The sequence below is a fragment of the Triticum dicoccoides genome, chromosome 3A (genome assembly GCF_002162155.2).
Source record: "Triticum dicoccoides isolate Atlit2015 ecotype Zavitan chromosome 3A, WEW_v2.0, whole genome shotgun sequence".
NCBI lineage: Eukaryota > Viridiplantae > Streptophyta > Magnoliopsida > Poales > Poaceae > Triticum > Triticum dicoccoides.
Window position 1 is genome coordinate 661,796,928 of NC_041384.1, and position 16,392 is coordinate 661,813,319.

General features: G+C 42.4%; 1 protein-coding gene across 3 annotated transcripts in view; it reads left to right on the forward strand.

The window, feature by feature from the left end:
• The first annotated feature begins 13,676 nt into the window (after positions 1–13,676).
• Positions 13,677–16,392, forward strand: part of LOC119270046 (dual specificity protein kinase splA-like) — a 46,565-nt gene continuing 43,849 nt past the window's right edge. For all 3 annotated transcript variants that reach the window (XR_005133895.1, XM_037552004.1, XM_037552003.1), the window contains exons 1-2: positions 13,677–14,176; positions 15,923–16,352. Coding sequence is in view for 2 of the 3 variants with exons in the window: in XM_037552004.1 (XP_037407901.1) it covers positions 13,920–14,176; positions 15,923–16,352 (687 nt within the window). In the remaining variant the exon portion in view is untranslated. The remainder of the gene's footprint in view (positions 14,177–15,922; positions 16,353–16,392) is intronic.

Below are 16,392 nucleotides of genomic sequence, written 5' to 3' on the forward strand. Positions count from 1 at the left end.
GATGAAATTTTCTCACTCGTAGCGATGCTTAAGTCTATCCAAATCATGTTAGCAATTGCCGCATTTTTATGAAATCTAGCAAATGGATAAACAAAACTACATTCCTTAATGGATTTAAAGAAGAGTTGTATATGATGTAACCAGAAGGTTTTGTCAATCCTAAAGGTGCTAACAAAATATGCAAGCTCCATCTATGGACTGGTGCAAGCATCTCGGAGTTGGAATATACGCTTTGATAAGTTGATCAAAGCATATAGTTTTATACAGACTTGCGGTGAAGCCTGTATTTACAAGAAAGTGAGTGGGAGCACTACAGCATTTATGATAAGTATATGTTTATGACATATTGTTGATCGGAAATAATGTAGAATTATTCTGCAAAGCATAAAGGAGTGTTTGAAAGGATTTTTTCAAAGAAAGGCCTCGGTGAAGCTGCTTACATATTGAGCATCAAGATCTATAGAGATAGATCAAGACGCTTGATAAGTTTTTTCAATGAGTACATACCTTGACAAGATTTTGAAGTAGTTCAAAATGGAACAGTCAAAGAAAAGAGTTCTTGGCTGTGTTACGAGGTGTGAAATTGAGTAAGACTCAAAGCCCGACCACGACAGAAGATAGAAAGAGAATGAAAATCATTCCCTATGCCTCAGCCATAGGTTCTATAAAGTATGCCATGCTGTGTACCAGATCTATTGTATACCCTACACTGATTGTGGCAAGGGAGTACAATAGTGATCTAGGAGTAGATCACTGGACAGCGGTTAAAATTATCCTGAGTGGAATAAGGATATATTTATCGATTATGGACATGACAAAAAGGTTCATCGTAAAGGGTTACGTCGATGCAAATTTTGACACTGATCTAGATGACTCTAAGTCTCAATATGGATACATATTGGAAGTGGGAGCAATTAGCTATAGTAGCTCCGTGCAGAGCATTGTTGACATAGAAATTTGCAAAATACATACGGATCTGAATATAGCAGACTCGTTGACTAAACTTCTCTCACAGGCAAAACATGATCACACCTTAGTACTCTTTGGGTGTTAATCACATAGCGATATGAACTAGATTATTGACTCTAGTAAACCCTTTGAGTGTTGGTCACATAATGATGTGAACTATTGGTGCTAAATCACATGGCAATGTGAACTAGATTATTGACTCTAGTGCAAGTGGGAGACTGAAGGAAATATGCCCTAGAGGCAATAATAAAGGTATTATTTATTTCCTTATATCATGATAAATGTTTATTATTCATGCTAGAATTGTATTATCCGGAAACATAATACTTGTGTGAATATATAGACAAACCAAACGTCACTAGCATGCCTCTACTTGACTAGCTCGTTAATCGAAGATGGTTATGTTTCCTAACCATAGACATGTGTTGTCATTTGATTAATGGGATCACATCATTAGGAGAATGATGTGATTGACATGACCCATTCCATTAGCTTAGCACCCGATTGTTTAGTATGTTGCTATTGCTTTCTTCATGACTTATACATGTTCCTATGACTATGAGATTATGCAACTCCCGTTTACCGGAGGAACACTTTGTGTTCTACCAAACGTCACAACATAACTGGGTGATTATAAAGGAGCTCTACAGGTGTATCCAAAGGTGAATGTTGGGTTGGCGTATTTCGAGATTAGGATTTGTCACTCTGATTGTCGGAGAGGTATCTCTGGGCCCTCTCGGTAATGCACATCACATAAGCCTTGCAAGCATTACAACTAATGAGTTAGTTGCGAGATGATGTATTACGAAACGAGTAAAGAGACTTGCTGGTAACGAGATTGAACTAGGTATTGAGATACCGACGATCGAATCTCGGGCAAGTAACATACCGATGACAAAGGGAACAAAGTATGTTGTTATGCGGTCTGACCGATAAAGATCTTCATAGAATATGTAGGAGCCAATATGAGCATCCAGGTTCCGCTATTGGTTATTGACCGGAGACATGTCTCGGTCATGTCTACATTGTTCTCGAACCCGTAGGGTCCGCACGCTTAAGGTTTCGATGACAGTTATATTATGAGTTTATGCTTTTTGATGTACCGAAGTTTGTTCGGAGTCTAGGATGTGATCACGGACATGACGAGGAGTCTCGAAATGGTCGAGACATAAAGATTGATATATTGGAAGCCTATATTTGGATATCGGAAGTGTTCCAGGTGAAATCGGGATTTTACCGGAGTACCGGGAGGTTACCGGACCCCCCCGAGAGGTATATGGGCCTTAGTGGGCTTTAGTGGAAGAGAGGAGAGGTGGCCAGGGCTGGGCCGCGCCCCCTTCCCCCCTTCCTTCTCTCTCTCCTCTTTCCCCCTTCCCGAATCCTATTCCAACTAGGAAAGGGGGGAATCCTACTCCCGGTGGGAGTAGGACTCCTCCTGGCGCGCCCTCCTCCTGGCCGGCCGCACCCCCCCTTAATCCTTTATATACGGGGGCAGGGGGCACCCCTAGACACACAAGTTGATCCACGTGATCATATTCTTAGCCATGTGCGGTGCCCCCTTCCACCATAATCCTCGATAATATTGTAGCGGTGCTTAGGCGAAGCCCTGCGACGGTAGTACATCAAGATCGTCACCACGCCGTCGTGCTGACGGAACTCTTCCCCGACACTTTGTTGGATCGGAGTCCAGGGATCGTCATCGAGCTGAACGTGTGCTAAAACTCGGAGGTGCCATAGTTTCGGTGCTTGATCGGTCGGGTCGTGAAGACGTACGACTACATCAACCGCGTTGTGCTAACGCTTCCGCTGTTGGTCTACAAGGGTACGTAGATCACACTCTCCCCTCTCGTTGCTATGCATCACCATGATCTTGCGAGTGCGTAGGAATTTTTTTGAAAATACTACGTTCCCCAACACCGGTATCAAATACCTAGGAGCTACTACGAGTACTGGTAAGGTACACATCAATTACATGTATATCACATATACCTTTAGTGTTGCCGGCCTTCTTGTCCGCTAAGTATTTGGGGCAGTTCCGCTTCCAGTGACCACTTCCCTTGCAATAAAAACACTCAGTCTCGGGCTTGGGTCCATTCTTTGGCTTCTTCCCGGCAGCTTGCTTACCGGGCGCGGCAACTCCCTTGCCGTCCTTCTTGAAGTTCTTTTTACCCTTGCCTTTCTTGAACTTAGTGGTTTTATTCACCATCAACACTTGATGTTCCTTTTTGATTTCCACCTCCGCTAATTTCAGCATTGAATATACCTCAGGAATGGTCTTTTCCATCCCCTGCATATTGAAGTTCATCACAAAGCTCTTGTAGCTCGGTGGAAGTGACTGAACGATTCTGTCAATGACCGCGTCATTCGGGAGATTAACTCCCAGCTGAGTCAAGCAGTTATGCAACCCAGACATTTTGAGTATGTGCTCACTGACAGAACTATTTTCCTCCATCTTACAACTGAGGAACTTGTCGGAGACTTCATATCTCTCGACCCGGGCATGAGCTTGGAAAACCATTTTCAGCTCTTCGAACATCTCATATGCTTCGTGTTGCTCAAAACGCTTTTGGAGCCCCGGTTCTAAGCTGTAAAGTATGCCACACTGAACGAGGGAGTAATCATCAGCACGTGAATGCCAAGCGTTCATAACGTCTTGGTTCTCTGGGATGGGTGAATCACCTAGCGGTGCTTCTAGGACATAATCTTTCTTGGCAGCTACGAGGATGATCCTCAGGTTCCGGACCCAGTCTGTATAGTTGCTGCCATCATCTTTCAGCTTACTCTAGGAACGCGTTGAAGTTGAGGGCAACATTAGCGTGGGACATTTGATCTACAAGACATAATGTAAAGATTTTAGACTAAGTTCATGATAATTAAGTTCATCTAATCAAATTATTCAATGAACTCCCACTCAGATAGACATCCCTCTAGTCATCTAAGTGAAACATGATCCGAGTCAACTAGGCCGTGTCCTATCATCACGTGAGACGGACTAGTCAACATCGGTGAACATCTTCATGTTGATCGTATCTTCTATACGACTCATGCTCGACCTTTCGGTCTTTCGTGTTCCGAGGCCATGTCTGTACATGCTAGGCTCGTCAAGTCAACCTAAGTGTATTGCGTGTGTAAATCTGGCTTACACCCGTTGTATTCAAACGTTAGAATCTATCACACCCGATCATCACGTGGTGCTTCGAAACAACGAACCTTCGCAATGGTGCACAGTTAGGGGGAACACTTTCTTGAAATTATTACAAGGGATCATCTTATTTAAGCTACCGTCGTCCTAAGCAAATAACATGTAAAACATGATAAACATCACATGCAATCAAATAGTGACATGATATGGCCAATATCATTTGCTCCTTTTGATCTCCATCTTCGGGGCTCCATGATCATCGTTGTCACCAGCATGACACCATGATCTCCATCATCATGTCTTCTTGAAGTTGTCTCGTCATCTATTACTTCTACTACTATGGCTAACGGTTTAGCAATAAAGTAAAGTAATCACATGACGTTTATGTTGACACGCAGGTCATAAATAAATTAAGACAACTCCTATGGCTCCTGCCGGTTGTCATACTCATCGACATGCAAGTCGTGATTCCTATTACAAGAACATGATCAATCTCATACATCACATATATCATTCATCACATCCTTTTGGCCATATCACATCACACGGCACATGCTGCAAAAACAAGTTAGACGTCCTCTAATTGTTGTTGCAAGTTTTTACATGGCTGCTATAGGTTTCTAGCAAGAACTTTTCTTACCTACATCAAAACCACAACGTGATATGCCAATTTCTATTTACCCTTCATAAGGACCCTTTTCATCGAATCCGATCCGACTAAAGTGGGAGAGACAGACACCCGCTAGCCACCTTATGCAACTAGTGCATGTCAGTCGGTGGAACCAGTCTCACGTAAGCGTACGTGTAAGGTCGGTCCGGGATGCTTCATCCCACGATGCCGCCGAATCAAGATAAGACTAGTAACGGCAAGTAAATTGACAATATCGACGCCCACAACTGCTTTGTGTTCTACTCGTGCATAGAAACTACGCATAGACCTAGCTCATGATGCCACTGTTGGGGAACGTAGCAGAATTTTAAAATTTTCTACGCATCACCAAGATCAATCTATGGAGTCATCTAGCAATGAGGGAGAGGGGAGTGCATCTACATACCCTTGTAGATCACGAGTGGAAGCGTTCAAGAGAACAGGGTTGATGGAGTCGTACTCGTCGTGATCCAAATCACCGATGACCTAGCGTCGAACGGACGGCACCTCCGCGTTCAACACACGTACGGTTGGGAAGACGTCTCCTCCTTCTTGATCCAGCAAGGGGGAAGGAGAGGTTGATGGAGATCCAGCAGCACGACGGCATGGTGGTGGAAGCAACGGTGATCTCGGCAGGGCTTCGCCAAGCTCAGCGAGAGGGAGAGGTGTCACGGGAGGGAGAGGGAGGCGCCAGGGGCTAGGGTGCGGCTGCCCTCCCTCCCCCCACTATATATAGGACCCCTAGGGGGCGCCGGCCCTAGGAGATGAGATCTCCAAGGGGGGCGGCGGCCAAGGGGGGTGGCTTGCCCCCCAAGCCAAGTGGGGCGCCCCCCACCCCTAGGGTTTCCAACCCTAGGCGCAGGGGGAGGCCCATGGGGGGCGCACCAGCCCATCAGGGGCTGGTTCCCCTCCCACTTCAGCCCATGGGGCCCTCCGGGATAGGTGGACCCACCCGGTGGTCCCGGTACAATACCGGTGACCCCCGAATCTTTCCCGGTGGCCGAAACTTGACTTCCTATATATAAATCTTCACCTCCGGACCATTCTGGAACTCCTCGTGATGTCCGGGATCACATCCAGGACTCCGAACAACTTTCGGGTTACCGTATACTAATATCTCAACAACCCTAGCGTCACCGAACCTTAAGTGTGTAGACCCTATGGGTTCGGGAGACACGCATACATGACCGAGACGACTCTCTGGTCAATAACCAACAACGGGATCTGGATACCCATGTTAGCTCCCACATGCTCCTCGATGATCTCATTGGATGAACCATGATGTCGAGGATTCAATCAATCCCGTATACAATCCCCTTTGTCAATCGATACGTTACTTGCCCGACACTCGATCGTCGGTATCCCAATACCTCATTCAATCTCATTACCGGCAAGTCACTTTACTCGTACCGTAATGCATGATCCCGTGATCAACCACTTGGTCACATTGAGCTCATTATGATGATGCATTACCGAGTGGGCCCAGAGATACCTCTCCGTCATACGGAGTGACAAATCCCAGTCTCGATTCGTGCCAACCCAACAGACACTTTCGGAGATACCCGTAGTGCACCTTTATAGTCACCCAGTTACGTTGTGACGTTTGGCACACCCAAAGTACTCCTACGGTATCCGGGAGTTGCACAATCTCATGGTCTAAGGAAATGATACTCGACATTCGGAAAAGCTCTAGCAAATGAACTACACGATCTTTGAGCTATGCTTAGGATTGGATCTTGTCCATCACATCATTCTCCTAATGAGGTGATCTCGTTATCAATGACATCCAATGTCCATAGTCAGGAAACCATGACTATCTTTTGATCAACGAGCTAGTCAACTAGAGGCTCACTAGGGACGTGTTGTGGTCTATGTATTCACACATGTATTACGATTTCCGGATAACACAATTATAGCATGAACAATAAACAATTATCATGAACAAGGAAATATAATAATAACCATTTTATTATTGCCTCTAGGGCATATTTCCAACACTATGTTTAATAATGATGATATTTTTAGCCTCTTAAGTTTTGATATGCAAAGTTGTTATGATGATAGCATGCCTTCTACTTACGATGATTATATTGATGAAAGTGAGTTTGGAAGAGTGTCAACTTTAGGAAGTAATGATCCCACTATTTTGGAGTATGTTGAATCTTATGAAAGTGGATTTGGAGAGGTCATGACTTTATTTAGTGATGTATCCACTATCTTGGAAGAGGTTTCAATCGATTATGATGAGAACAAAGTTGCTACTTATGATGATTATTGTGATAAAACTTATGCTATAAAGAGTAGTGATGATTATATTTATAAAACTTGTCATGATTATGAGTACCCTTTCTCTGAACATTACTCCTTTAACGTGGAAACAATTTATAGTATTTAAGTCTCTTATGATACTCCCACTATTCCGAATGAGAAGAATTTTGCTTGTGTGGAGAGTAGTAAATTTTCTATGCTTGTAGATCATGAAAAGAATGCTTTAGGTGCTAGTTATATTGTTGAATTCATTCATGATTCTACTGAAAATTATTATGAGGGAGGAACATATGCTTGTAGGAATTGCAATAATATCAAGTTTCCTCTCTATGTGCTTAAAGTTTTGAAGTTATGCTTGTTTTACCTTCCTATGCAAGTTGATTCTTGTTCCCATAAGTTGTTTGCTCACAAAATCCCTATGCATAGGAAGTGGGTTAGGCTTAAATGTGCTAGTCATATTTTTCAAGAGGCTCTCTTTATGTTTCAATTCTTATCTTTTATGTGAGCATCATTGAAATCATCATGCCTAGCTAGGGGCGTTAAACGATATCGCTTGTTGGGAGGCAACCCAACTTTATTTTTGTTCCTTGATTTTTGTTCCTGTTTAGTAATAAATAATTCATCTAGACTCTTTCTAGATGTGGTTTTATGCTTTTAATTAGTGTTTGTGCCAAGTAGAACCTTTGGGAAGACTTGGGGAAAGTCTTGTTGATCATGCTGTAAAAAACAGAAACTTTAGCGTTCACGAGAATTACTGCCATTTTTATTTGGAGAGTTCTATTTAGTTAATTATTTTTGCAGATGATTAATATATAAATTACTCAGGTCCAGAAATTTATTTGAGAATTTTATGAGTTCCAGAAGTATACGTTTGATCCAGATTACTACAGACTGTTCTGTTTTCGACAGATTCTGTTTTTCGTGTGTTGTTTGCTTATTTTCATGAATCTATGGCTAGTAAAATAGTTTACAAACCATAGAGAAGTTGGAATACAGTAGGGTTAACACCAATATAAATAAATAATGAGTTCATTACAGTATCTTGAAGTGGTGTTTTGTTTTCTTTCGCTAACGGAGCTTACGAGTTTTCTGTTAAGTTTTGTGTTGTGAAGTTTTCAAGTTTTGGGTAAGGATTCGATGGACTATGGAATAAGGAGTGGCAAGAGCCTAAGCTTGTGGATGCCCAAGGCACCCCAAGGTAATATTCAAGAAGTCTCAAGCGTCTAAGTTTGGGGATGCCCCGGTTGGCATCCCACCTTTCTTCTTCAACAACTATCGGTTAGTTTCGGTTGATCCTAAGTTTTTGCTTCTTCACATGATGTTTGCTACTCTTAGAATGTCATTTTATTTTGCTTTGCTTGATGTTTGAATAAAATACCAAGATCTGAAATTATTAAATGTTAGAGATTCTTCACATAGTTGCATAATTATTCAACTACTCATTGATCTTCACTTATATCCTTCGGAGTAGTATGTCATTTGCTCTAGTGCTTCACTTATATCTTTTAGAGCATGGTAGTAGTTTTATTTTGAATAAATAGATGAACTCTCATGCTTCACTTAGATTATTTTGAGAGTCTTAATAGCATGATAATTTGCTTAAAATCCTAATATGCTAGGTATTCAAGAATAATAAAATTCTCTTATGAGTGTGTTGAATACTAAGAGAAGTTTGATACTTGATGATTGTTTTGAGATATGAGGATGGTAATATTAGAGTCATGCTAGTTGAGTAGTTGTGAATTTGAGAAATACTTGTGTTAAAGTTTGTGATTCCCATAGCATGCACGTATGGTGAACCGTTATGTGATGAAGTCGGAGCATGATTTATTTATTGATTGTCTTCCTTATGAGTGGCGGTCGAGGACAAGCGATGGTCTTTTCCTACCAATCTATCCCCCTAGGAGCATGCGCGTAATACTTTGCTTTGATAACTTCTAGATTTTTGCAATAAGTATATGAGTTCTTTATGACTAATGTTGAGTCCATGGATTATATGCACTTTTTCCCATCCTTCCACCATTGCTAGCCTCTCTAATACCGAGCACTTTTCGCTGGTATCATACACCTACCATATACCTTCCTCAATACAGCCACCATACCTACCTATTATGGCATTTCCATAGCCATTCCGAGATATATTGCCATGCAACTTTCCACCATTCCATTATTATGACACGCTCCATCATTGTCATATTGCTTAGCATGGTCATGTAGTTGACATAGTATTTGTGGCAAAGCCACCGTTCATAATTCTTTCATACTTGTCACTCATGCATCATTGCATATCCCGGTACACCGTCGGAGGCATTCATATAGAGTCATATTTTGTTCTAAGTATCGAGTTGTAATTGTTGAGTTGTAAGAAAAGTAAAAGTGTGATGATCATCATCATTAGAGCATTGTCCCAGTGAGGAAAAGATGATGGAGACTATGATTCCCCCATAAGTCGGGATGAGACTCCGGACGAAAATAAATAAATAAAAGAGGCCAAAGAAGCCCAAATAAAAAAAGAGGCCATAAAAAAAGAGAAGGCCCAAATAAAAAATTAAAAAATGAGAGAAAAAGAGAGAAGGGGCAATGCTACTATCCTTTTACCACACTTGTGCTTCAAAGTAGCACCATGATCTTCATGATAGAGAGTCTCCTATGTTGTCACTTTCATATACTAGTGGGAATATTTCATTATAGAACTTGACTTGTATATTCCAATGATGGGCTTCCTCAAAATGCCCTAGGTTTTCGTGAGCAAGCAAGTTGGATGCACACCCACTTAGTTTCTTTTGTTGAGCTTTCATATACTTATAGCTCTAGTGCATCCGTTGCATGGCAATCCCTACTCACTCACATTGATATCTATTGATGGGCATCTCCATAGCCCGTTGATACGCCTAGTCGATGTGAGACTATCTTCTCCCTTTTTTGTCTTCTCCACAACCACCTATAGTGCTATGTCCATGGCTCATGCTCATGTATTGCGTGAAGATTGAAAAAGTTTGAGAACATCAAAAGTATGAAACAATTGCTTGGCTTGTCATCGGGGTTGTGCATGATTTAAATATTTTGTGTGGTGAAGATGGAGCATAGCCAGACTATATGATTTTGTAGGGATAGCTTTCTTTGGCCATGTTATTTTGAGAAGACATAATTGCTTAGTTAGTATGCTTGAAGTATTATTACTTTTATGTCAATATGAACTTTTGTCTTGAATCTTTCGGCTCTGAATATTCATATCACAAGTAAGAAGAATTACATTGAAATTATGCCAACTAGCATTCCACATCAAAAATTATCTTTTTTATCATTTACCTACTCGAGGACAAGTAGGAATTAAGCTTGGGGATGCTTGATACGTCTCCAACGTATCTATAATTTTTGATTGCTCCATGCTATATTATCTACTGTTTTGGGCAATATTGGGCTTTATTTTCCACTTTTATATTATTTTGGGACTAACCTATTGACCAGAGGCCCATCCCAGATTTGCTATTTTATGCCTATTTCAGTGTTTCGAAGAAAAGGAATGTCAAACGGAGTCAAAACGGAACGAAATCAACTGGAGAAGTTATTTTTGGAAGGAAACCTACCGGGTAGACTTGGACCCTGCGTCAGAAGATGAAGGAGGAGATCACGAGGGTAGGGGCGCGCCCACCCCCCTGGCGCGCCCCCGGCCTCGTGGCCACCCCTTCGGTCCACCGACGTACTCCTTTCACCCATATATACCCACGTATCCTACAACTTCCAGAACAGAGATTAGATCGAGAGTTCCGCCGCCAGAAGCCTCCGTAGCCACCGAAAACCAATCTAGACCCGTTCCGGCACCCTGCCGGAAGGGGCAATCCTTCTTCGGTGGCCATCTTCATCATCCCGGTGCTCTCCATGACGAGGAGGGAGTAGTTCTCCCTCGGGGCTGAGGGTATGTACCAGTAGCTATGTGTTTGATCTCTCTCTCTCTCGTGTTCTTGATTTGGCACGATCTTGATGTATCGCGAGCTTTGCTATTATATTTTGGATTCTATGATGTTTTCTCCCCCCTCTACTCTCTTGTAATGGATAAAGTTTCCCCTTTGAAGTTATCTTATCGGATTGAGTCTTTAAAGATTTGAGAACACTTGATGTATATCTTGCCGTGCGTATCTGTGGTGACAATGGGATATCACGTGATTAACTTGATGTATGTTTTGGTGATCAACTTGCGGGTTCCGCCCATGAACCTATGCATAGGGGTTGGCACACGTTTTCGTCGTGATTCTCCGGTAGAAACTTTGGGGCACTCCTTGAGGTCCTGTGTGTTGGTTGAATAGATGAATCTGAGATTGTGTGATGCATATCGTATAATTATGCCCACGGATACTTGAGGTGACATTGGAGTATCTAGGTGACATTAGGGTTTTGGTTGATTTGTATCTTAAGGTGTTATTCTAGTACGAACTCTAGGGCTGTTTGTGACACTTACATGAATAGCCCATCGGATTGATTGGAAAGAATAACTTTGAGGTGGTTTCATACCCTACCATAATCTCTTCGTTTGTTCTCCGCTATTAGTGACTTTGGAGTGACTCTTTGTTGCATGTTAGAGGGATAGTTATGTGATCCAATTATGTTATTATTGTTGAGAGGACTTGCACTAGTGAAAGTATGAACCCTAGGCCTTGTTTCCACACATTGCAATACCGTTTACGCTCACTTTTATCACTTGTTACCTTGCTGTTTTTATAATTTCAGATTACAAATACCTTTATCTACTATCCATATACCATTTGTATCACCATCTCTTCGCCGAATTAGTGCACCTATACAATTTACCATTGTATTGGGTGTGTTGGGGACACAAGAGACTTTTTGTTTTTTGGTTGCAGGATTGCTTGAGAGAGACCATCTTCATCCTATGCCTCCCACGGATTGATAAACCTTAGGTCATCCACTTGAGGGAAATTTGCTACTGTCCTACAAACCTCCGCACTTGGAGGCCCAACAACGTCTACAAGAAGAAGGTTGTGTAGTAGACATCATCTGCCAACCCATGCATCTACTCTCTTAAAATATGCTAACCTGACAGAGTTAACAAAATGACCTAACTAAACAATGTTGCCAGAACCAGACTAAACAATGCTGACAGAGTAAACAATTAATGAATTCACTGTCCAAACTTCACAGTATAATACAATGCCTGCTTCCAAGTAAACAATGACTGCATCCACTGTCCTAATCTCACAATATAATACAATGACTGCTTCCACAGTACATATCCATGATAAACAAATGACATATCTGTTTGGTAAATCCACAACTTCCAATTAGTTCAGCTGGAACCATACCTTCTCTGCACAACAAAGAAACCTCCTGCCAGTGTGAATCCCTTCGAAAGCAACACGCCTTTCTGCTGCCTTCCCGTGTCCATGGCACAAAACATACATATCTGTCTCAGGGCCCTCGAAATCTGAGTCTTCGGTGCTAGCAGGAACCTGGAGTGCAAAGGAATGACAGAGATTTGGTCCAATGATTGAAAAGAAGCTCATTCCAAAAATCCCCAAATATCAAACCCTAACCCTAACTCTGAGAACTGACTTTAATGGTGCCATCGTCGAAATCTGAGCTCATGTACTGCCTGGTGTGCTCGCTGCTATCCGACCCATCACTCCACGACACCATGGCGCTGCGGCGGCGGCGTGGCGCGGCGGCGACAGGTGCGGCGACCAAGAACAGAGCGAGAGCGAGAGCGAGAAGAGAGCGAGCGAGCAGAGTGGAGAAGGAGTAACAGTTGGCGCTTTTGACTGCTAGGACCGAACGGCGCCGTCTAACGCCGTCTGCCGGCTGTCGGGACGGCTTGGGGTACCACGTAGGCAAAAAACTGGCCCCAGTTGTCATAAACTCACTTAACTCAGCCCGATCCGCCGATCAGTGATTTTTGCAAAAAAATTACGCTAGACGTGGTGCTTTCTGCAATGATTCTGTATCCTAGTGTTTTTCGTAAATATAGCCCTCAAAGTGGTTGTTTTATACAATTTACTCTTTTGAGGCGAGAGCAAAAAAATTAGTTATTTGATGGTCAGAGGATGGTGGTGTGGTACCCAGCCCACGGGATCAAATCTTGGATTTGACGTTTTGTTGTCTCAGTAATGCGAATATTATTTTAATGGAAGGCGATATTTTTATACTCCTTCCGTTCTTAAATATAAGTCTTTGTAGAGATTCTACTATGAATCACATACGGATGTATATAGATGTATTTGAAGTGTAAATTCATTCATTTTGTTCCGTATGTAGTCTATTTAGTGAAATCTCTACAAAGACTTATACTCATTCCGTTTCAAATTACTTGTCGTAGAAATGGATATATCTAAAACTAAAATACATCTAGATACATCTATACCTGCGACAAGTAATTTGAAACGGAACGACTATTTAGGAACGGAGGGAGTAATAGTGAGACACATGTGATCCCTTCCTTGATCTTCAAGCTTCACAACTTTGACCTGGTCTTTCGTAAGCGTTGTATTTGTGGTGGTGTGAGTGTACGCGCGTACATCTACATCCTAATTAGTGTTTTAAAAAAGAGATGAGTCCTGGCGCCGGCCGGAAGCTAGCTGATTTGAAGGACGCGTACAGAGAGAGAGAGAGAGAGAGAGAGAGGAGGAGAAAGCGCGCGAAAGCATGGCCGGGAATGGGAGGAAAACTTGGAACGGAAGAGGAGAATCTCAGCAAAGCGGAACAGTGAGGAGAGGTGTACAGCAGAGCTGCGCTTTGCCCACTGATTATGTCAGGCATGAGCAAAGCCGTTTGGCCAGATCTTCCCTTCCGATCGACTTTTTTAATCGGCGACATGCCGACATCTCGGAGTAAAATGGCGGGCCATTGCCGTTCCATCCGTCAGTGGCATCGGCGCCCGCCATGGAGGCGGACGCGCTGCTGAAGAAGCTACGGGTGCTGGAGGAGGGGCACGCCGAGCTCAAGCGGGAGGTAGGCAGGCTCATGCCGGCGGACCGTCCCCGCGGCGCGCAGTCCGCGGCCCGGCGCCGCGCGCGGCTCTCGTCGTCGTGGCAGGTCGCCGCCCGCGGCAGGTTGCCCGACAGGCACTGCAACTGGATACTGCAGTCGCTGGGGCAGGCCGTGCACGTCATTGCCCCCGACGGGAGGTTCCTGTACTGGTGAGGTCCCCTTGCCTATCTTGTTTCGGCTGTGTGTGCTCATTGCTCACCAGGTGCTCGACGAAATGCTGGACTAGCGCTATTCATAGATTTCCTTTTGTCTTTTTAGATGGCGCGGCGATCGAAGTTCAGACATGGGGCTTTTGCTTAGTTGATTATGCAATCTTTGCTACCTAGTACGCCCTTTCCCCCTTTGGGTTGTATTGAACTGCCCTTGCATGAGTGCAGTCTCTAGCTTGTTCAAGTGATGACGCTACGGTGTTTTGTTGCGCTGACAGTGACTTTGGAAGTAAACCAATGGGATATTTTTTGGTTGCTTCTTGTGATCAACTCACCGTGCATACATAAACTTGGTTAGGTTAGTTCAAGCACTGAAGGGAGGTATCAGAAGAATGTTTTTCTCTGGCTGTTTCACCATGATATCATTCAAGAAATATTTTATGTTACACATGTTAGTAAGCAAACTTGATCCCCTGATTTTCCTTTAGCAAATGTAGAAGCATCGTATCTGCCTTAGAGGTCTACAATGTCTCAGTTACTTGGAATATTTTTTTTTTTGAAGCAACGAGCCTCCTCGTCGATTTCCAATAAAGAAACCGCCATCACCAGTACTACAAAGATACAAAAAGTAAAAAAAAAGCAACAAGCCGCAGCCAAACAAAACTACAGAAACCAAACAAACCAGCTTCCCCCTCCCAGAACAGGAAAGGCTAGCAGTACTTGGAATAAAATGGTCAACAATCTTTCAATGCGGCATATTTCGTGAACATCTGTTTTGATGGTGGTTTTTATCAACCATTAATAGTCTCTGTACATAATATTTCTTATAGTTTTTTTATCTGATTCCAATTTGGAAAGCCTTAAACGATTGTTGGCGAAGTTATGCTGGTTTCTGGCAAGCTGTTTAATGTGAGATATGAGATTTAAGAAGGAACATCTAGTGAAAATGATCGCTCTTTTTTAATCTTGAGCCCTTGCTATTTTGTGAGTAGATTGCCACTGTGTCATTTTGCACCCGGTTTTGCAGAAGTTTCCGCTCTGTACCAGCTGGTTGAGTACAATAACTACGCACCAGGTCTCTTCAAACACGCATACAAAGAGTTCCAAAAATCTAAGGAAAATATATACAAGTGTATTATGGAATGACGTATATGCCTATAAAGTTTGGTAAAAGAACCATTTTTTGGTTAAAAATTGTGCACGTATCTTTAAATGGGATTGCTAAATCAGTCGATGCTATATTCGTGGGATCTTATGTGGAGATCCGTGCAAAAAATATTTTTATTTTTTCTTTCTTTTTATATGTTATATCACTTGACTTAGACTTGGTTAAATCTCAGTCGACTGAGATCTAGCCACACCCATCTTTAAAGGAGCATATACTCGTATTTCATGAAGGTCTCCAATATTGATATTTTTCAACCAAAAATTACAGATATATTTCGTTGCATAGTACAATCAAAATGAGAACTTCTGTATTCGTGTCTATAGTATTCCTGGTGCAAAGTGCAATATATCGAAGCCGCCTAGGGCAAAGTGAAAACTTTTGCAAAAGTGACAGAACTAGCAATTTACTTAGTACAAAGTGCATTTCACTTTTTTTTATTAAAATACATAGCATATCTGATGCATGTAATTAGTATAGATCCAATTCTTATGTAGTAGGCATTCCTACTCACAATTGACTCTGCTAGTTTCTGTGTATGCATGTTTTACCAAATTCTTCCTTTTTGTTCTGTAATCTAGGAGCCGGTATTCTGAGCATATGTTTGGCTATTCTGCATCAGAAGCAATTGGCCGGAATGCCGTTGAATTAATCGTTCATCCCGCTGACTATGATGCAGCACAAATTGTCATCCAGAAAATATTTACGGGGAAGTGTTGGAGAGGGAAGTTTCCTGTTAAGAACAAGTCAGGTGAGAGGTTTCTTATTTTAATCCATAACAGCCCTTTATACGATGATGATGGTAGCTTGGTGGGCCTCATTGGTCTCTCGCTTGATGTATGGACATTAGAGGAGATATTTAGTCCCTCAGGCTCAGCGAAATCCTACCCAAGTACCAGAAAGTCCCAATTTCATGCTAACAACCGGCCTAAAAGTGATTCACTAAACGAACGTTCTCTTCACTCACAGCAACCTGTTCGATCTACTACCACCTCCAAGATAGTAACTTTGGTAAGTTGCATTGCTGAATAACAGAAGATATGATAATGCT